Source organism: Candoia aspera, chromosome 7 (assembly GCF_035149785.1).
Source record: "Candoia aspera isolate rCanAsp1 chromosome 7, rCanAsp1.hap2, whole genome shotgun sequence".
NCBI lineage: Eukaryota > Metazoa > Chordata > Lepidosauria > Squamata > Boidae > Candoia > Candoia aspera.
The window spans coordinates 5876959-5900084 of NC_086159.1; the positions used below are offsets into that span (position 1 = coordinate 5876959).

The 23126-nt window shown below is 41.5% G+C and overlaps 1 protein-coding gene across 1 annotated transcript; it reads left to right on the top strand.

Moving 5' to 3' along the window:
* The first annotated feature begins 10852 nt into the window (after positions 1-10852).
* On the top strand, positions 10853-23093 carry LOC134500728 (TRPM8 channel-associated factor homolog). Its single transcript, XM_063308095.1, has 9 exons — positions 10853-10915; positions 11613-11665; positions 12859-13496; positions 14414-15429; positions 15885-15979; positions 18284-18497; positions 19505-19744; positions 21449-21786; positions 22186-23093. The coding sequence occupies exons 3-9, from the start codon at positions 12880-12882 to the stop codon at positions 22435-22437; spliced, it is 2772 nt and encodes a 923-aa protein (XP_063164165.1). The 5' UTR covers positions 10853-10915; positions 11613-11665; positions 12859-12879; the 3' UTR covers positions 22438-23093.
* Positions 23094-23126: the final 33 nt, after the last annotated feature.

Genomic DNA, 23126 nt, shown 5'->3' on the forward strand with positions numbered 1-23126 from the left:
TGCCAACTGAAGATAAAAACAAACTCTTTACACAACTTTTGAATGAATTGTCATCTTTTCCATATCAAAGCTGGTGTCTAATGGGGGACTGGAAAGGAGTTATTTCCCCATTGATTGACAGAACATCTGAGAAACAAATTTAAATTAAACAAGGGAAATTACCAAAATCCTTTTTCGATCTGATGGACAATTTGGCATTGGTGGACTCTTGGAGATCCAAAAATGGACTGTCAAAGGATTATAATTTTTATTTTGAGAGACATAAATCTTTTTCAAGAATTGATATGATATGGATTTCAAGGAACTAGGCAGATAAAGTATCTAAAGTGGATATTTTACCAAAGACTTTCTCTGATCATAATCCTGTAAGTATGACAATTGAAAAAAAAACATTTAGGGTATATAGATGGAGACTGAACAAATTAATTTTACAAAAAGAAAAGGTTGTGGAGGATCGTAAGAGAAAATTAAATGATTTTTAAAATATTAACTTGGATATTGAAATAGATCTAAAAACTGTTTGGGATACTAGTAAAGCAGTTATGAGGGGGCATTTTATCTATCATAACCGCAGTTTTAAGAAGAAATCTCAACAAAAGTTACAAACGGTTTTGTATCAGATGAAGCTGAAAGAAACTGAGCTACAGAAAAAAAGAGAGGTAACCATATTGTGTCCCAACTTTAGTTACTACATCAGCAGTTGTCAATGTTGACTGTGAAAGAAATAGAAAGAAAGTTGAAATATGCTAAACAAAGACATTTTGAATTCGCTAATAAACCAGGAAGATGGCTAGTATATAAACTGAGGAAAGAAAGAGAGAAGAAAATGATATTAAAGATTCAAGAAGGAAATGTGGAATTATTGGACCATGAGAAGATTAAAAAAGCATTTTATATTTTTTCTCTAACTTGTATAAAAAAACAAGAAGTCTCTGTTGGCAGATTGCTAGGAAAGCCTTTGGCCCAGGAGAGATCAGAAAAGTCACACACCAGGCATTTCTATAAAAATAATTTTATTTACAGAAAGCAAAACATATTTAAAAGCTTCTCCATTCTTGCAGGCTCTCAGTGAGAGCTGCTAAAAACTCTCTACATGCCTACACAGAAGGGAAACAGAAACTAAAAACAAGTCCAGGCAAGTTTTTTCCCCCAGGTGCAAAAATTAACATTCGAAAAGGGGACAGTTGAATTCAACCTCTTCACCCGGCCAAAATGATTAGTTACCATAATAACTTTAATCTGTAGTAGAAAACATTAACAGTCTCCTTGGAGAAGATAGACAAATAGTTGCAGAAACAATAAACTTTCACAGTCACAGAAAGCAATATTGAATAATCCTATAGCTACTTTTGAAATAGTTGAAGCCATAAAAAGAACTAAATCGGGAAAAGCACCAGGTCCCGATGGTTTACCTGCATTATATCAGAGAGCCAGTTTGGTCCAGTGGTGAAGGTGCTGGGCTAGAAACCAGGAGTCTGTGAGTTCTAGTCCCGCCTGAGGCACGAAAGCCGGCTGGGTGACCTTGGGCCAGTCCCTCCCTCTCAGCCCAACTCGGTGCAATGTAGACCAGCCTCCTCGTGGTGCACCCCGGGCAACGTGGCTTGTCAGGGCTAAATAGTCTACACATCTGGCTGCTGGACCTCACAAGGATTTCCCAGCAAGAAAAAGCAGCATGAACACCGAACTGCTTTGCCATACGACAAACAAACAAACAAACAAACCTGCGTTATATTATAGATGTTTTGAAGAACAGGCAACTATTGCAACTTGAAGGATATGAATTGAGATTTGGGTGGCACTCCTATTTGTGGTATGATAAAACTAAAGTTAATAAAGATTTTAAAAACCATTTTGTTAGGAGCGCCATACTGAGGGTTTGGAACAAATATAAAGCAAGACTGTCTCCTAATGTACCTTTGTGGTTGTCACCTCATGAAGCATTTGTTACAAGAGAAAATGTGGGGGGAGTAAGTTGGTTAAATTATAAAGATTTGTTAAACTTTGAAGAGGGTGAACCGAAGTTTAAAACAAGGGAACTGTTAGAGTTGGAAGGTTTTACGTGTCTTTGGATTACATATCTACAACTGTCAGAATGTTTTAAAGTGGATAAAAAGAATTTCAGATTTGTTAATGAAACAACTCAATTTGAAATGGAACTCTGTATAAATGATGAACATGTTATTCCAAAGATGAATTTAGAAGATGAACAAGTTAAAGAATGTATGATTAAATGGGCTAAGAATTTTGGATACAAGATTATGTTGGAGCAATGGGAGAACATGTGGAACAAAGGGTTGAAATTTACTTTGAATTATAACTTATCACTATAATTATAAAGAGAATTTTTATAAAATGATGTATCATTGGTGTTTAACTCCTGATAAGTTGTCAAAAACGTATAATGGAGTAATGAATGTTTGTTGGGAATGTTCTCCTGGTGAAGGAACTTTTTATCATGTTTGGTGGACTTGTGAAAAGGCCAGAAAATTTTGGGACCAAATATGTGCTAATACTCAAAAGATCCTTGAAGTGGACTTACAAAAAAAACCCAGAACTGTTTCTCTTGGGCCTGATGGAGAAGCAGCTTGAGAACAACATGGGAATTTGCTTTTATATAGCAGCAAGACTTTTAGATGCACAGAGATGGAAAGATCCACAAATACCTACAGTGGAGGACTGGATTATCAAACTGATGGAGCTGGCCAAATGGCTGATAAGAGAAAATACTGTGTCTGGATTTGTTTCTACTTGGCAACCACTTCTAGGCTACTTGCTTGTGTCAGAAAAAAATGAAGTTCTGATTTTGGGTTTTAATGATTAAATGGTTTGATTTGATAGAAATAATGTTACTAAGGTTTAACTAATAGTAAGAGATTATATTTGTAAATGTATTCATATCTGCACTGGAGAAGGTCGGAAGTCACTTTCTGTTTCTGTTCTCTGTTCCGCACTTTTATTGTTTTTCTTTTTTCTTTAGTTCTGTAGTCTATCTGTTCTATATTCTATATTTAGTATTTTACTTATACTCTGCCCCAATCGTGACACACTCTGGATGGCTTCAAATGAACATAAACATAGAATATAGAAAACCAATAACGCAATGGTAGCTAACAAGGGTCCACGGACTGGTGAAAACTGCAGGGCCAGAAGCAAACCCAAACCAAAAATCAGAGAGACTTCAAAGTATATTTCATCATAGTATTAGGTGTAACATAAGCAGGGGCAATCGTGTTGGGTGGGAGGTCAAAAAAATCAAGATGGTGGCTGTGCCTGCAGCACACAAAACGCAGTACTTTGAATTCACAGCCATGGCTGTAATCCTGATTGCAGATGCCCCTGATTGTAAGTTACAGAAGAACCGAGGGACCATCAATGTTTGTGTGGTTTAGAGTCCTCCAAGGTCCAGTTTTGAACCTGCAGCGATAAACCACTATGCCTAAGGTTCCTGCGCCACAGGGTTGTCTGTGGGCCTCAGCTGCATAAGGCATAGATGCTCAGGGCTCCCTTGATGGACTTCACTTATTATCTTGCCATCAGCAGTAGCAACATGTGCTGATGGCAGTCATCTCTGTGGACCACAGAATCAGATTGCTTGTGAGACTCCTTATCAAAATGACTGATCATCACAAAGGAGAAGCAGTTGTTCAGTTTGAAAATTACCTACCCTTTCTGGGTTTTGGGGGGTGGGGGGAATGGGAAGAAAGATGAGATGGGAGAATAAAATAAAACTTTCCTTTCAGAGTTTGAGGGATTAAAGGGCTTCCTTGGAGGTATGGCAGACCATGTGAGGATGATTCCTGACTCCTTGGCCATTTTTGTTATTTTAAAAATATTATTACTGTTTTTATCCTCTTTTCTCAAGGAATTCAAGCCTATGGAAGACTCCTTTCCTTTTATACCCTCATGATGATTCTGTGAGATAATTTGGGCTGAGAATGATAAATCGGCTTCTTGGTCGTTGAAGTGAACCAATGGTTGAGTTCCTGCTTGGGCTAAACTATAACCAAGTTTGATTAATTTTGCTTAGTCTGTTGTGTGAACTCCTCCACTGTGGCTGGTAAACCTCAATCTGTTGGGCAGATCCTACCAACTGGACCTGTGCAACAAAGTGAGGTTAAGCGGTCCTTGGCTTTCCACAAACTGTGGTTCACACATGAAGGTTAGTGCAGTGGGAGAACCACTCAGGTCATCATTCCATGGGGCGAAAAACTTCAGGTCCAACTGAGGATCATACACAAAATATGTCTTGCTGTGGATACAGTGCCTGAAATGTACAGAACAAATCCTAGGACTGATGGGTGGAAGTCGTTCTTGCCAAATATGTACAAATTGAAGCTGCAGAACTACACACAGCATCCTCTTCCTCTTCCTCCTCTTCCTCTTTTAGTGTTGGTGACCATTATCCCTATACTGACTTGAGAAATTATTTATTTATCTATTTATCTAATTTATCCCCGCCCATCTCCTCCCTTCGGAGGCCTCTGGGCGATTTACAACAAGTGGTTAAAACCATCAGAATAATACAAAAAATAAAATACAGTAAAAATACTATAAATAGAAATAAAAAATAAAGAATAAAAAATCCAAGCGATGCAACATCTAAAACAGTCCAAGTGTGGGGGGAGTCCTGAATATTGCTGATTGCACAGGAAGTCTTGGCATCAAACATTCCTTTCTCTACACATGATTACAGCAGCAAGACTTTTATATGCACAGAGATGGAAAGATCCACAAATACCCACAGTGGAGGACTGGATTATCAAACTGATGGAGCTGGCCAAATGGCTGATAAGAGAAAATACTGTGTCTGGATTTGTTTCTACTTGGCAACCACTTCTAGGCTACTTGCTTGTGTCAGAAAAAAATGAAGTTCTGATTTTGAGTTTTAATGATTAAATGGTTTGATTTGATAGAAATAATGTTACTAATAATGTTCTGTTCTCTGTTCCGCACTTTTATTGTTTTTCTTTTTTCTTTAGTTCTGTAGTCTATCTGTTCTATATTCTATATTTTGTATTTTACTTATACTCTGAAAACTAATAAAATTCTTTAAAAAAAAAAGAGGAAGACCTTGTTCCAGGAATAGTTGCTTTTGCTGGTATTTGCTCAATTCACTGATGGATGCCAGAAAGTGATACAAAACAGGAAGTTAACAAGGACACAACAGGCCATGAACTCACAGCAGCTATGACTGTTTTATTGTTGGCCTTACGGGGTAAAGCAGACAAGAAACATGACCAGATGAGCTAATTCTACTTTATTGTAAAGCTACATTGACAGAATCTTGCAAGTCTGAAAGTACAATCCTCCTGCCAGCCCGAGAAACAGGAGGGTCCCTTCTGAGCCTCTTGCCCTGCCCATCTGCAGGCTATGCTGTCTCTTATCTGACTGTTCCCTTGGCAGCGTCTCTCGGCCCAGTCTCCCAAGGTCTTTCCCACACTCCAATCCACTTATCTAGGGTTCCTGCCTGTTAGAGATGATGACTCTTATTTAACCAGAAGAGGGTTCAAGGCGGGGAAAGTGTGTGCAAACATGAAGTAGTCTATTGTTTGGTTTCCAGCTAATGTCCTGAGTTGCCCTCTTATCTCATTAATGAAAGGCTGATCACATGTTGTACCCAGGTTGCTTTTACCATCATCACAAAGTCCTTGCTCCCTTATTTACTGTTCCTCCATCTTCTTTCTTCTGCTGCTGAGGATCATTCATAGTGCCTTCTGATTATTATCCACCAGGAGAACGATCTCCACCCTATGCCAGCACACAGGGTCCCACAGGCTCTTAGACACTTGGGATTTGAGCCACCCACCTGCATCCTTGAGGGCAGCTTCAGACAACCTGAGAAATAGCCACAATAGCATGTATCTGCCTGGACTGCTTTGGGGAAGGGCAGGCTTTCTCCCTGCATCTTTCTCCCTCAAAGGATGCTTACTTCCATGGAGCCTTGAGGTGGGTTGGGCCCTCTCTTCCTCCGTGTCCTGTTTCTGACCTTACTGCATACCCATTGATGTAGCTCAAAAGAAGCTCTGACAAAATTCCAGACTTGGAATACTATATCCAGTTCAGGTCACCACAATACAAAAAAGATGCTGAGGCCCTAGAAAGAGTGCAGAGAAGAGCCACAAAGCTGATAAGGGGCCTGGAGGCCAAATCCTATGAAGAACGGCTAAAGGAACTGGGTATGTTTAGCTTAACGAAGAGAAGACGGAGGGGAGACATGATAGCAGTCTTCCAATACTTGAAGGGTTGCCATGGGGAAGAGAGCGTCAATCTATTTTCCATGGGACAAGAAGCAGTGGGTGGAAGCTCATCAGAGGGAGATCCAACCTGGAAACCAGGAGGAATTTCCTGACAGTGAGAACTAGTAAGCAGTGGAATGGCTTGCCTCCTGGAGTTGTGGGTGCTCCATCACTGGAGGTTTTCAGGAAAAAGATTGGACAACCATTTGTCTGAGATGGTATGAGGACTCCTGCCCTGGGCAGGGGTTGGACTAGAAGACCTCCAAGGTCCCTTCCAACCCTAGGATTCTAGGAAACTCCATAAGAGGGCAAGGCTGTTGGCTCCTTTTTTCTAGCAACTCCAGAGGATGGAATTTGAATGAAAGGCAGGGAGTGAGAAACATAGTGGAAATACTTCAGGGGCACTAAGTGTCAAGTCTCCTTTGGGTTGAGCTTGATCCCTTCAGGGAGACGTCCATGTCATTTCCTCGGTCTTGGCATGGTGGTTATTCTGGGATGTTTTTCGACTTTCAGTCTAGCCTAGGGTCTGGGGATTTTCTGATGGCCTTCCATGCTAGTACTGTGCAGTAATAACCCGCTCCAGCCTTGCTTAGCTTTTTTGGATCACCCAAAGTGCTGCTACCTGCTGTATCAGCAGGTCAGGGGTAGGGCAGGTAAAAATTCTGGCTCAAAGCTCCAAGAGGTTGAAAACCACAGCCAGCAGTAACTTCTAGCGAGAGGTCAAAGAGGAGACTGTGACCACTCTCTAGTAATTCCTCAGGGAGTATAGTGACTGGTCTATAACTGCAGATTCAGCAACAGAGGTATCTGAGCAATTTCATCTACCAAATCTGCTGCACTGAAAGAAATACTGAGGAGATTAAGGATAAAGGCTGCTTGAACACACGGGTTACCTGAGCATCGTCTTGCATTATTCTGTCTCTGAGATGGACGCTCAGATGTCAAATACTGGAAGGCAACATCCGTGAGGAATTTCTTGGAGGCCTTCATGAAATTACGTCATTATGGCAGCAGTTTCTGGAAGGTCACTGTCAAATGTGGACTACACGCTTTGCACACACATACAAGGGGCAGAGGTAGCTTTGGGCAAATGCACTCTCACGCTTACCTGCAAAGGAACCTCATTTTGGGATAAATTTGAATCTCAGTTAGGAATGCCAACCAATTGGAAAAAATTAAATCTCTGTAATAACAGAATAACAGAAGAGCTTATTTTTTCCTGTTAGTTTTCAGGGAATCAGAAAAATTATATGGTATAGTATATATGTTTTGTAGCTCTATTCATGCAATTGTGGAATTTGTTCCGTATTCTTCATGTTTACTTTGGCTGTTCCTTCATTTCCTGCTTTTGATAGAGTCTGGCTGCCTGTTAAAGGCTCTGTGTTTTCTTCTGATCCTCCAAACATAACATTGGTGACAAGCAGCACCGCAACTGGGGGGGGGGCGGGTCAAGCGGGGCATGTAACCAGGGCGCCGCACTGCGGAGAGCGCCAAAATGAGGGGGGGGGGCACCAAAATGGGTGTGGAATCCATGTTTGCCCTGGGTGACACAGACCCTAGTTGCGGCCCTGGTGACAAGGATGGGCTTGAAGAGAGACTGGTAAACCTTAAAGGGTACTAACAAGAGAAACGAGACTCGGCAACCCTGTGAATGATATCTGGAGTTATAGGTGAGTATGCTGGAAAAGTGGAAGCTCTTAGTGGTGCTGTGGAAATGTCCTTCATATGCACAGAAAAGCTGAGTTGCTTATAGCAGAAAAATCCTATTTCAGAAGAGAAATGAATTGTTTCTTGCTTGGTGGCTGAATTAAAAATGTCAGCAGAACACTAGGACTTTAAGACCCAGACCAGTTTGTGAATTACACTGAGACAGCAAACAAACAAGACAGATAACTTAGAACAACATTACTTAAGAAGCAGTAAAATCAGATTGCTGGGAGGGATTGTTCTATTGCAGCACCAGCACTACCCATTCCTTCTTAAGGGATGTCCACTTTGCCTCTTAGCTGGGCTATGAATCTTCTCCCTTGGTGTGAAAACTTGTCCTGTTCAAGGCTGGCCTTAGTGAATCTTGTCTGCCTGCCTGACCTTTGGAGGATTGGACCACTAATACTTCGTCTAAATAAGGGCTACCAGTGGATTGTTGAGGGTAACTGCTTTATTGTGTCATGTATAAGATAGTTTATCTACGTAAGATAATTGTTTTCAACTTTCCAAAAAGAAAACTAAGCTATGAATATATTATGGGGCTACCTTTGAAGAGTATGCGGAAGCTTCAGTTGGTCCAAACTGCGGCCGCGCGAACAGTGATGAGTGCTCCAAGATCAGCACGTGTAACACTGTTGCTGCGCGAGCTGCATTGGGTTCCAGTTTGCTTCCGGGTCTAATTCAAGGTGTTGGTTATCACCTTTAAAGCCCTACATGGCATGGTGCCAGGTTACCTGAGGGACTGTCTCATCCCCATAACATCGACCCACCCCACCCGATCATGCAGAGAGGGCATGCTATGGACCTGTCGGCAAGGGAATTCCACCTGGCGGGGTCCAGGAGGCGGGCCTTCTCTGCAGTGGCGCCCGCCCTCTGGAACACTCTGCCCCTGGAGGTGAGGCAGGCCCCTTCGCTCCCGACATTCCGGAAGGGTTTGAAGACCTGGTTCTGCCGCCTCGCCTGGAATGGGAAGGGCAACAGCTCTTCCTGGGGGTGGCTGGTGACGTAGAGTTCTCCCTACTGAATGGAAATTTCCCGCTTGGATTCCATATTTATATTTATTATTTTAGTATTGTAGGTGTTGATTTGGTGATTTTATGATGTTGAGTTTTAAGGAGAATTTTATTGTAAACCGCCCAGAGTCCCCCTTTTGGGGGGAGATGGGTGGTAATAGAAATGTGAATAATAAATAAATTAAATAAATAAATTAAATAAATTCCACACAAATTTATACTAGATATTCCATCCAAGATATCTGAATCCCATAGGCTTTTGGTGGCCATCCACCACCCTAGGAGTGATTTGATAAATAGGGGAAGGTGGAGAGAAATGGTGGGTGAAATAGAGCTATCTCAAATTTAATTTCTTTTCCTGCTTTGCTGCACCCTTCGTGTATCTTGTATGCCGCCCAGAGTCGCCTCTGGTGAGATGGGCAGTTATATAAACGGGATTAATAAATAAATAAATCTAAGCACTTTGTCTAAATAATAAAAAGCCACACATTTTATACTCCAGTTCTTCGGAAATTTGCATTCTTCTTTCTGTGTTGGGATTGCAAAACTGTTCTGTGGAAGTCTGAATTGTTGGCTCTTCCTTTGCACTTTGACTCACTCTTGTGGATTTGTGCCATTTAACAAGAGGAGCAATGCGTCACCCACCCACAATTTTCATTCCAATGGTATACAGCTATATAAAGAGTTTTCCCAAGAGTGCTTAGCCTCATTTTATAGGCAGACACTTTGAGGACCCTCATCTAATAAGAGCAAATTAAAAGGTAATTAAATTAAATTAAAAGGTAAGCCAAGTCAGTCATGTTTAACTGGAAATTTACTGTCTTAGACCAGATAGATTAAATCCTTTGGTAGAAGAAAATGATTATTATATAGAAAAAGTGAGAACTTTACTAAGCATTGTCAATCCTAACCGGGCACAGCTCTCCAGTATTTCGGAGGGGCTTTCAAAGCCCCAATTTAGAAATACCAGGGATTGAATGCAAAGCCTCAATTTAGGAATACTAGGGATTGAATGCATGAGAATATATAATTCAGCCTAGGTAAAGGTAAAGGTTTCCCTTGACATTAAGTCCAGTCATGTCCGACTCTAGGGGGCGGTGCTCATCTCTGTTTCAAAAGCCGAAGAGCCGGCGTTTGTCCGTAGACAGTTCCGTGGTCATATGGCCGGCATGACTACACGGAACGCCGTTACCTGCCCGCCGAAGCGGTACCTATTAATCTACTCACATTGGCATGTTTTCAAACTGCTAGTTTGGCAGGAGCTAGGACTAGCAACGGGAGCTCACCCGTCACACGGATTCAAACTGCCGACCTTCCGATCGGCAAGCTCAGCAGCTCAGCGGTTTAACCCGCAGTGCCACCACGTCCCTATAGTTCAGCCCTACTTGGGCCAATTATTATTAGTAGGTCGGATAGTTGCAATGGTTTTACTTTATGCTTCATTGAACATACTGAAGATTAAATTATGTTTTGGGTTTTGTCTGGACTACTATAGTAGATAGACAACTCTGGCTCCAAATATGGCAGCTCCATCATCTGGAGACGTTCCTCACGAACTTTAAATCTTAGGCCGACTTGCTTTTTCAGAAATGCAAGCTAGCTAGAAACAACCTGGAAAACAACCAGATTCCAATCTTTTTAGGAAGTAATTTTAAGAGTTAATACAGTTGTCTCTCAATGTTATAAGGAGTCACGTTTTGAGATGTGACTTGAAAATATCATGCAGGGGAAATGTCAGTCAAACAACTGAAATTTCTTATGAATGCAGTAATATGGTATCCAGCATACTCTTATTTGGAACTCCTTGGAAATATTTATGCAGTTCAATCTGTAGCTTGGTTTTAATGCACAGTTCGTTAAGTGTGGAGGGGGTTCAAGGAAAAAGAGATTGTTCTTCTGTTTTTTTACTCACCTTTCAATGAAGATTGGAATGCCCTTCAGCCTTACTCCAAGACAAAGGTGACAATTTTCTGCAGACTAATGGATGAGGAAGCAGCCCCCATTATCCAGAGTAATGGATGGAGACAGGAGGGAAATTACCTGAAAGAAAAGTAAAAGAAGCAAAGTTATGGGAAATAATTTCTGAGTGGGTTATGCTATCATGCGCAATGTTGAAATTTGCAGCAGCAGCAGAGAAGTGGGAAGCCAGCAGAGAGGCTAGCTTGGCAGCAAGGAAAAACAGGAATTCCCTTTTTTGAAAATGGAAATTTTCAAAGGGTAATATTGCTCTACCACAAGTAAAGGATGCAAATCCGTCAAGAGCTCAAGGGGAGGCTGAGCATTAAATGTCTGCATCCTGGAAAGAATTATGTCTGTTCTATCCTACACTGATTTCCTTTGGTCATATGCTGTGCTCATCCCCACAGCTGAGTTAATGACATCCACTCACCTTTGAGCTGGCAAAAAATATATACATGAGGAAAAGATTTACTGTCCCCTGTGCTCATCTCTCTTCTATCACAACCACACCGTTATCAAGTTCTACCATCCTTATTTACCTTTGCTGATGCAGCCTAAGATTGCATTTGCCTTTTTTGAAGCTGCATGAAAATGTTGGCTCACATTGTGATCTACCATGACATCCAGATCCTTTTCTTATGTGTTTTTTCCCCATTTTATACTCATACTTTGTAAGACTTTTCATTGGTCCCTGCAGAAATTAATCTGGCTGTTTTCTGTCCATTATTCCAGTTTGTCAAGATATTCTAGGTACTTGGTACTTTCTTCCAAGTGTTTCATATTTCTCCAAGATTGTGTCATCTGCAAATTTAATAATCGTATTTTCTAATCCGAATCATTTTTGAATACACTGAACACCACAGAGCCTAGCATATACTGTATGTAATTCAGGGTTGGAATCCTTGGTGCTCTCTAAGCTTGGTTGGTTGTTTGCAGACGTTCCATGACCCAACCAGGTAGTATCACCAGTGCGAGGGAGGGTGGGGCTTGCTGTTTGCTTATATACAGTAGCTGCCCCTGCCAGTGTTGCTGGGGTGTGGTTTCCTCCTTGGTAGTGCCTTGACTGGGGCATTGTTTTCTGCCTGATGGTTTGTCTGGTCTTCACCCCTGTTTATCTCAGGGCTGGTTGCTGGAGGGGGTGTGTTCTCGTCTTCCTTGTTTCCCTATTTTTTTTTAATTGTCTCTTTTGAATGGAATGTAAATGTGGTTTATCTCTGTATGCCTATTGATGGCTGAATTGTCTGAATGCCAAGCTTCCAGGAATTCCCTGGCATTTTTGGATTTGGCTTGATCTAAAATGCTAGCTGGGTAATGACACATCTGCAAACAAACAACCAAATTCACAGAGCACCAAGAACTCCATAAAAGACTTCATTTAGTACTTAAGTGAGGACAAAGTACCGAGTACCTCCGCTCCTGCGGTCGCTAAGAATGGTCGCTCCGTCAAAAAATGGTCATGTTGGCTTGGCCTGGCTTGTGTTTGGATAAACCATACTAACTCCTGCAGAGCACTGCATTCTTTTCTAAATGCTCACAAACCATCTCTTAATAATCTGTTCCAGAGTTTTTCCTGGTATCAATGACAATCAGACTAATCTATAATTACCTGGGTCTTCACCCTTCTGTTTTTTTCAAGATAGAAACAACATTTGCCTCCTCCAAACACTGATCCTCCCTGATTTCTCAAAAACCATTCTAAGGGGCTCCAAGGTAACATCCATCCATTTGAACAAAATTCTCTGTTGGAAACTGAACCCAGCCAATATTATAGAAAATGATAAAGCGATACAATAACGTCCAGCAATATAATGAGAAGAAATCATACCCCATCACCTGACACCAGATAGATATCTGACTGGTTTTATGCATGTTTCCATCTACTATATGTCTTGCAGGATTATATGCAACATAAAATACAGAGAAATTTACACTTTTTTTTGCAGATCCATCAGCACAACATTCTAATGGATTCCCAAGATTCTTATGATTCCTTGGTAAGAGGCATTCAGTCCATCAATGTCACAGGAAGTTTCAATCCTTGTGAGCTTTTGCTCACAGGAGACCAAGCCTTCCCAGTGCTTGTGAGTTCGAATGGGCAAGTTCTCATTGCCTCAGCCCAGTATGGGAAAGGCCGGATGGTGGTTGCTGCGCATGAAGCAATGCTACAGCTTCCCCAGTTCTTGCCATTCATTAAAAATGCTCTGGAGTGGCTCAAGCCTTCCCCAACGGCACCCATCGGGGTCCACAGAAGCCTGGGTGCTCTCTCCAAATTGCTCCTTGATGGTGGTGTTAAAGTTTCTCCAGATGCAACGGTTGGGGACTCCCCAGGGGTCTTCTGCAGAGATGCCTATGACGACGTGCAGGCTGATGAGCTTGTGCAGTTTGTAAAGAGAGGCGGCGGGCTGCTCATTGGTGGCCAGGCCTGGTACTGGTCATCTCAACATAAGAAGGAGGTAGTCCTGGTTCAATTTCCTGGAAACCTGGTGACCAGTGTGGCTGGAGTATATTTCACTGCCAGTGTGGGAGAAAATGGGGTCTTCTCTGTCCATGAAAAAGTTCCCAGGATTCCCCTCATCACTCAGTAAGTATTACTCCACCCTTTTTTCTATGGTTATTAATCCTATATGTAACAGTTGGCTTTTTGTGACCCTTGCCCCAAAGTTTTATGGTAGTGCAAAATGGGTAGCCCCAGGTTAAACAAATGCCTCATTCCAAAGATCATTTTTGTGCATGTTGGATTGTACGCCACGTGCTTGTGCAAACGTGGTGGCTGCTAACTTGTACACGCGCAACCTCCACTTTTGTGGATGCAGAATGGCGGCTGCCATTATTGTACTTCTTTCTGCAATCTTGGATGTGGTAAATCAGGGCTCACATAATCAGGGAAAGCTTGTAGAACGAAGCTGAGCCCATGGAAGAGGCTGTGTAACTGCAGTAATTAATGGCCATAATCCTCCAGCTAAGACTGGGAGAGTAGGAAGGAACTGTTGTATATATAATTTAATAACAATTAACAAGGGGATTAAGGATGACATTTTAATTCTTGTATTTTCTCCTTGTCCTTTAGAAGCAAGGATAGTGGACTTTACGATAAAATCAGTATCTCTCAAATCATAAAGACTCTGTCAGTATCACATATGAGGACTGCATTTATTCTGGAATCATTTGTACAGATTCTTTAAATTCTACCTGAATAAAACATATTCAAAGTTAAAGCAAAATTTATATTTCTTCCCTGTCAGAAATGACAAACTCACTCTACAAATGAGATAGAAATTGCGTTAATAAAACAACAGCAGGTAGCTTGTTAAGAGGGCAGATTATTCTGGTTTTATGGAAGATCCATAAGTCTTCCACCCAATTCCGCCGAGGAAATTCTGTTGGTCCAATATAGGGATCCCAGTCCATCATCTGAAGACTAGCTTACCCATTATAAATTATAAATTCATAAATAATTATAAATATTATAAATGAACTCTGTTGTGTTTTTTTTAAAAGACATGGATTAGACATTGAAAGGGATATACTGACTCTTCTGAAAGGAGTGGAGAAATTCAATATAAAGGGTGATCACCCCCAGGAGACAATGGTTCCATCTCCATTGCTAATCCATGGAACATTGGCATTTCCAGTCGGCATAAGCGGTACCTATGACTCCTTCTTGGCAGCTGCATACTACGGTAGAGGACGCATTATGGTTGCCTCTCATGAAGGCTTCTTTAATGTGCCGTCAATGAAAAGTTTCCTCCTCAATGCCATCAGTTGGCTTTCTGCTGGAAAGGAAAGAAAGGTGGGTATCGGAGACAACTTACAGGAACTTTACTCCACGTTAAATCAAGCAATGATCCCCTGTGAGCTAACCGACTTAAAGGAAGACCTAGGCGTATACTGTTGTACGGCCTACAATGCCAAAGAGATGGCAAGCATCCATGAGTTTGTCTCCGAAGGAGGAGGACTCCTGATTGGGGGTCAAGCTTGGTATTGGAGTTATGAGAATCCTAACTCCAGTGCTATTGCAGAATATCCAGGAAATAAGATCCTGAAGAAGTTTGGAATTGGGATTGCTGGAAAGTCTATTGAAATCCCTGAGAACAGCTGTCCTGTGGGAGAGGCCAGCGAAGTGGCTTCCACTTATCACTTCCGGAAAGCACTCTTTCAGTTCATGGAACACGTTCGGAACAAGCAGATTCTACAACCACCATATTCCTTGTGGCTCCGAAAGCTGCTACAAGATGCTACAATATTCCTTGAGATCCCAGCTATGAACTCCCGTCCTTTCTCTTCAGTTCGTGATGACATTCTAGAGTTGATTCAAATTAAAGGGATTCCTGAGGTCAGTGCACACAACCCAATCCAAGCCAATTCAGACCAAGCCATCTTACTTCAAATAGCTTCTGTGCTCTACAATGTTCTACCAGAGTTTCAAGCCGTAGTACCCAGCCTGAGCCCACATAATTCAAACCCTTATCCTACAGCACCTCCTCAAACCATTCAAGTAAATGGAAGCAACCCAGGTAAGAAATGTTGTTCTTCATTCTGAATCGAGTGGTCGTTATTTCAGAGTAATGACCTATGTGTGCAGGACTTTCCTTGTCATTAAGCAGAGTTGCTTAAGATGGGTGGCCATATAAATCTTTTAAATAAATAAATGTACAGTTTCAAATCTTCCAACACTAGGCTATGTTCATGTGGACTACAAGCATCTAAGTTAACTGAGAAAAGTCGTTCACTTGAAGGATAAAACGTAGGCTAAATCTACAAGAAGATCCAAACGACCAACTTAGAGATGCCATTTTGCAGGTATAGTTGATTGAGGAGATGAAGGCATTCTTTAATCCTGATGACAGAAAGAGTGTTGAGTGTGTCCTTGACACAACTGCTAGCATCAAATCCCAAGAATCCAGACATTTTCAATAATCTTATGTATATGAACATGACCCTCTGAAAGATTTAATACTTTTGTTTTTAGGAGATGAAGCTTGGAGAAGCACTGGCATGTATGCTCCCCCCGCAAAAACGGTCACTTTATTATTCCCACCCTCCACCCTCAGTGCAAAATTGCAGGTAATGTTAGTACATCTTACATTACACTCCATGATCTGCCTGCTGCCCTGGGCAAAAGGAGCCTCCCCAGGAGCACCAGCTCAGTCCGTGCCATGGCAGCACCAGGTGATCCTCTCTGCTGTAGTTAAGCCAAGGCCTACTGAGTTGGCAAGCTTGTGTAGGACTCCTTGCAAGCCTGGAGTCTGGTGACATCTAAATGTGTTATTACTATTTTGGGAGAAGTCAATTTTATGTACACTCGACTTTTTACCACGTGCGCAGTTTTGGTGAGTAATGTGAGTACCCACACAGGCACACCACAGAGAGAACAGTTTGCAAGTTATAGTGTAAGCTTAACATACAGGTAGTCCTCACTTAACAACCGTTTGTTCAGTGATGGTTTCGACTTATGACAGTGCTGAAAAACTGACTTACGACTGGTCCTCACACTTATGACCATTGCAGCAGCCCCATGGTCACGTGATCACAATTTGGGTGCTTGGCAACTGGTTCACATTTATGACCGTTGCAGCATCCCATGGTCACACGATCACCATTTTCAACCTTCCCGGCCAGCTTCTGGCAAACAAAATCAATGGGGAACTGTGTGATTTGTTTAATGACTCCATTGTTTGCTTAATGCCTGTGGTGATTCACTTAACAACTGCCACAAGAAAGGTTGTAAAATTGGGTTGGATTCACTTAATGACTGCTTCTCTTAGCAGCTGAAATTCTGGTCCCAAGTGTGGTCGTTAAGCGAGGACTACCTGTATATGTATACCACTCTCTTGCTAAATCCTCTACCTGTTTTGTACTTAGAGATAACTAGGGGGCTAAAAGTGCAAGCTGGCACTGACTCTCTCTGCGACTGCTAGAACCTGGCCTTCCTGTGTCTTTTCAGCCTTCCCCAGGGGCCTTCTGTGAAGGGTAGAAAAGGTCCTCTTTGTGGTCTTCAGATCACACTTGAACCTGCAGCTCCTCTCTGGAGATGCCATGGACCACACTCAAGTTAGTAGATCTTCAGCAACGCAGCACTTCCCAGTTCATCTCAGGTTCGCCTGACAGCGTTGATCTTTACTAAAACCAACAACAAATTTTCAACGACCAATGCTGTCTAATTTTCTATGTTATTAAAAATCAATTTCCAATGCTGATTTTCTATTTTAACTATTTTCTACAGGCTCTTTATCGCCACTACATCTTTAAAGTCCAATTTCACTATGTTTTCATGTATTTCTCTTCGTTATCTCCAATATATTTGTTTATTGCTGACTTCTCTGTTTCTGTTGTCTTAATCCCTCGAGTGTCACTCTCTGTAGAGCTATGCTCCCTTTTGGACAGAGTTCGATCTGTCCAAAAAGATTTCATCATTTTTTAGTTTCTGCTTCCTACTTTGTTCAAATTTTGGCTTTTGCTTCACCGTTGCTTGGCGGGGCTTCGGATTCTTTGCCTCCTCCCAATCTTGGCTCCACCTGAGGGAAATTCTTCCCTCACGCAGCTCTGAGGGAAGGAAAAATGCCTCTCTCTCCCCAGTGTCCTCAGCTGCTGCTGCCTCCCTTCCCACTGCCTCCTCTCATCAGGGCTGCCTGTCTTAGTTTGCCTCTTTATTTGACTCCCGGGCTGTGGCTCGGTTTATTCAGCCTCTTCCTCACGAGGCCTGTGGCAGCAGAGCTCCAGGCAGCCATCTTGTTTTGCCTCTGCCTCCTGCCAATGCTGCTGTTTGATTGGCCACTGCTGTTTGATTGGCAGCTGGGTCGTCCTGACGACGGGGGCGGGCCAAGGAGGAGCACAGGTGCTTCTCACCTGCTCAGGCAGGTGGTCCTTCCACAGGCCTTAAATAATAAGCTCCATCCTAAAAGCATTTAAACTCTTTCCTAACGTTTTTCGTTTCAGAGATGTAGCTGGAGGTCCCCAAATACTGATGTGCACACAAAATGCAAGAAAAAAAGGAGACTATTATTTATTCATTAGATTTATACCATGCAAACACACCTTATACATAATTTATAATTTATATTATATATAGTTTTAGTATTAATGTAATATAGTATAGTAGTACAGTATTGGTATTGATATAGTGTATATAATATAGTAATGTAGTATTTAGAATTACTATAATAGTATTGAATTATGACCATTATTTATAGAGCATAACTATATAATTTATATATAGTTTATAATTTATATACTACTTCTAAACAGAGTCAGAGTGAGATTTCCATGCGTGTCAGAAGCTTGAAACACACTCCACATCATTTAATGTTACCATTAAGCCATTTCTCTTTATTGTAATTTGTTGGTTTTAACAGAGGTTGTGTTTCACAGGTACAGATGGGCTGCCACACAGATAATTTAATGGCTCTTGGAAAATGGGAACGTCCTCCAGTAGCAACAAGGCGGTTTCAGGTGCAGAGTGAGAAGATGGAGATCTCCAGTTTGTGGGGTGGCCTCCTGTATGTCATTGTGCCAAAAAAGTCCTCACTGGGCTACATCTCAGTCACCATAGAAGGGGCCACCAGGGCGCCTTATTTCAAGCACGGTAACACAACCTTCCTCAATTTATGAAGTTTGAAACTTTTCTTCTTTGCTGGTTTTCTCTGAATGTATTTGACTCCAGAAGCACTGGAGCTAGCAAACTGTCAGGAGTCCACCTCTATTTAGAAACCTAGCAGAAAAAATAGGATACTCTTCAGTATTTCAGAGGAATATTATGAACTAAGTATTTACAAGAAATAAGCTGCAGCACTGCAGGTCTTCTGTGTAAATATCATCCTGAAATGATGGTGGCGTCAAGAAAGGCTCATACTTAAATCAGGAGACTACAGAATATATTATGCAAGGCCTTAGAGCAGGGTTTTTCAACCTTTTCACCCTGGAGGAACCCGTGAAATCGTTTTCAGGCCTCAGGGAACCCCTGCACATTCAGGCTCAAATATAGGTCAGAAGTCACAAAATTTTTATATTTGTTTTATGAGTAGGCCTGTATATATACATGAACAGTATTCTTAAACTAAAAATAAAGAGTGAAACATAACTCTTTAATGTGAAGTTGCCCAACTCTGAAATAATTTTTTTAATAAATCATGATCTCCCAGGGAACCTCTAGTGACCTCTCGTGGGTCCCATGGAACCCTGGTTGGGAAACCCTGCCTTAGAGGCTTAATTATTATTATTTTATTTCCTTATGCACTCTGTGTTTTAAGAAAATTCAGTGCTGTGAAATGAAGGATTTGGAATAGTGAAATAAATTCATCTGGATGTCTTGGAAAGCTTATTTATGTGGTTCCTCACAATCCTAAACTATTGCTTTCTCCATGCCAAAAATAAAGAGCTTTTCCCAGAAGGATAAATATAGCAGAGATTTGCTAAATAAAGCCAATGCAGAGTGAGGGTTAAGTTTCTGTACCTCTTTGCCTTTTCTTAGAATGTACCATTGGGCCCACCACTTAACATGTGTTGAATAGGAAAGCATTTTAATTCCTCCCACCAATCTTTGGTTTAAGAAAATACTATACCCAGGTGTTCTCTTTTTAAATGTTTCTTTAGGTGAAACCAGCAAGCAGGATTGGCGTGAGACCGTCAGCCTCTATCCTGCTCCCTGGGCGGAACTTGAAACTGAGAATATCATCCTTACCCTGCCCTCAGATGCTGTGCGGAAAAATGACAAGATTGAGTTCCTGCTCAAGACCTGGGACCAGATGATGAGGGCCATTGCCAAGTTAGCATCCATCCCTTTCCCTTTCCCCAGACCAGAGAGAATTGTGACAGATGTTCAGATATCAGCAGGCAAGTATAAACTAGTTCACATCATACTCTGTAGAGGAAATCAATAAAATATTATTGGTTTGCAAGCTAAAATGTGTTTTAACAATTGTACTAATGCTGCAATTTACACATTTCCCCAGGGCACCGCAGCCAACTCACAGGGGCACGATGGGATATTTTACTACTTAATAAATGGCACCATTAGGACCATTTATTAAAATTTAGTAAAATACCTTGCAGTCCCCCTGTGGGTTGCCACAGCACACGATTTGGGAACCACTGAGGACACCGTGAAAAAATTACTGAGATACTAAGGACATTGGGAACCTCTGTACTAAGGCATATGTTTGGATTGCATACTTACATTACCTTTGGACTGTTTCCCCATCATGTTCTTGTCAAAGAGTCCAGGAGGGAATTGTGGTTTCATGAATGTTTCCAGCTCCAGATCTCTACAGTCTATGACTCACACAGGTTCCTGCCATGGAAGAGTGCCCCAAATATTAATGCCATTTAACCAGGACTGATTTGAGGAAGAATTTCACTCCAGGGCTGAAACAATATTGTCTAGTCCAGTTCCATGGGCTCTTGTTCACCTTTCAAACCTAATACAGTTCAGGACACGGCAAACAAAGGATTTCATTTTCTCCCCAAGATACATTCACCCATCATTAAGATCATTTATTTATTCTTGGATTTATTTAGAAGAATTTTGTAGCTGCCCAACTTGGGTCATCTTGACTCTGGGCAGTGTACATCAAATCAAAACTAAACAAATGAAAAAAAAAAGATTATAGGAAGAAAACCCATACAATATCAAAAGAAATTAAACCTCTAGCCAACGTATCAATGTATGGATGGGGTCAGGCAGACACGTGCTACATCTTGTGTTCTTGGCAACAGTACCAAAGTGGTTTGCTGTGGCTTTCTTCCAAAATATTTACCTAACTTTTCAGGCTAACCTACGACCCAGGATTTCCCATTAGCCTCTCATCGAAGTAGCTACTGAGCCTGACCTAGCATTGCTGTGGTGTGACCATTTTTCCTGTTTAGAAAGGGCTGGCTTTAGTAAAATCTTGCCAGGCTTACTCCCTTTTGCAGGAGTTTGGTGTTAATACCTTGTATAAATACAGTCTATCTGTTGAGTGTTGGGAGTGTTTATTTTATTATGCGGTATATGTGTGATTTTGCATGCGTGAGACTTGTCTTGGGTTTTTCTGAAGGCAAGGTGAACTACGAATAGATTAAATAAATTACAGAAAAATCTAGATTATATGTTCCAAGTAAGTTGCTTTGGCAGCCTCTTTTTGCCAAGGGACATATTCCCCAGAAGTAATTTATCGGCAGGGGTGGAGTAGGGGGATATTTGGTAAGATAGCAGCAAGCCAAAAGTTCTATCACTTTTTCTTTCTTCCTCTCTTTCTTCTCTTTCTGAGATTGTCTTAAAGAGAAACTGTGTATGTACAGAAAGAGGAGCTTATGGCATGATGGCACAACGCTCATCATTTTGTTGAAGGACTCAGATTATGTGGATGTCTATGACGGCCGGGAACGGATAGATAACCACTTTCAGAACTTTGAAGTGATTTCTGGCAGAGGATTTTTGAAATTAGACCGAAGGCCATATCAATTAGTTCTGGGGCTAGAGTTTGCCCATCCAATCTCTAAGTTTTCATCTATGATGAGGGATCTACCTAACTGTATCCATCCCAACTCTTTCCTTAGGTTGGATGCACTCTGGGTACCCAGTCATGAGTAATGTGGGGGCATTGCCTGAGATTATAGATGTGCAGGCTTTCTATGCCAAAGGAACCTGGGGCCCAATCCACGAATTGGGTCACAACCAGCAGAAAAGTGGGTGGAATTTCCCACCCCATACCACGGACGCCACCTGCAACCTCTGGTCTGTTTATGTCAATGAGACCGTGCTGAGCATCTCTAGAGAAATAGCCCATCCAGAGCTTCTGCCGAATGCAAGAAAGGGAAAGATTGAGAAGTACATTAAAAATGGAGCTAAGCTGAAGGACTTCGAAATGTTCACTGCATTGGAACCATATTTGCAGGTAAGAGAGTAAGATGTTAATGGGAGGTCACTGTTACTACACCATACTACACCATACTACACTGTCACTACACTGTTACTACACTGTCACCACACTATACTACACTGTTACTATACTATACTATACTATACTATACTATACTATACTATACTATACTATACTACACTGTTACTAGAGCAGGGGTAGGGGAGGGGAATCTTCTTCAAAAAGGGGGAAAAATCCTATGAGTTGAGGTCAATTCCTGCAGTTGGTTGAAGTTGTAAAAAGGATGTGCTTGTGATGTTTCTGGTTTTGTACTTGTGGCCTGTGATCTAGACATTATAAGGTTACATAATGTAAAATAATGTAATACCTGAGATATATATCATATACCTGTACACTTACTGTTTTTTCCTTCAGCTGCAGGAAGCCTTTGGGTGGGAGCCTTACATCCGCATTTTAGCCAAATATCAAACCATGAGCAACATCCCAAGTGTCAACAAATCCAAGATGAACCTGTGGGCAGAAACTTTCTCTCAGGAAGTCAAGAGAAATCTGGGCCCTTTCTTCAAAACCTGGGGGTGGCCCATTGAGGACAAGGTCTCCGAGAAGCTGGCCAGATCCTTCCCTGCATGGGCTGAGGATCCAATGGTGCAGCATCGGTCTCCCTGAAGGACCAGAAGCCAAGATCAGCCCCACCAGAGAACACTGGAATCGGGGAGACGTGTTGCTCAAAACTGAGACTGGTAAAATGAACTGCAGCATAAAATCCTGTTTAGTTGCTGCCCATGGAGGATTTGAGCTCCACTATTTGGAAAATACCTCTTTCCGTGTTGCCAAATAACTGAGGACCTTAATCTGGGAATCCTTATTCTTGCAATCTTTAGAGCTGAATATTTTAAGCCTAGATGAAAAAAACTAAACAACCTCATCTTAAACACTGATCCAATACGGGGGAAATGGGACCTGTCAATGGTCTGCTAGCAATATAAGGCCACAGGTAAAGAGGAAATAATCTTTCCATTACACCCTCTAATGTTCTATTATCTTTAGCTCCCAAATTGGCATATATTTTTCATAAAGAACTCTTTTTGATGATGCCACACATTTGAAATGATGGTTGTTAAGCTCTTTGCAGTTTTGAATCATAGCATTTTATCTTAAAAATATATCTGCTTGATGTTTCTCAGTGGCTTGTGCCCTCTGATGTATTTGATCTTTCCTGAATTGAGTGTATTCTGTATTCTATCAGGTTACAGTACATCTTTTTTCCAGTTTCTGCTGTCACTTTATGACTGTATAACGAATAAAATTTCAAATGCTTTCTTCTTTCTGTGTGTCTTTAGGAAACTTTGACACAC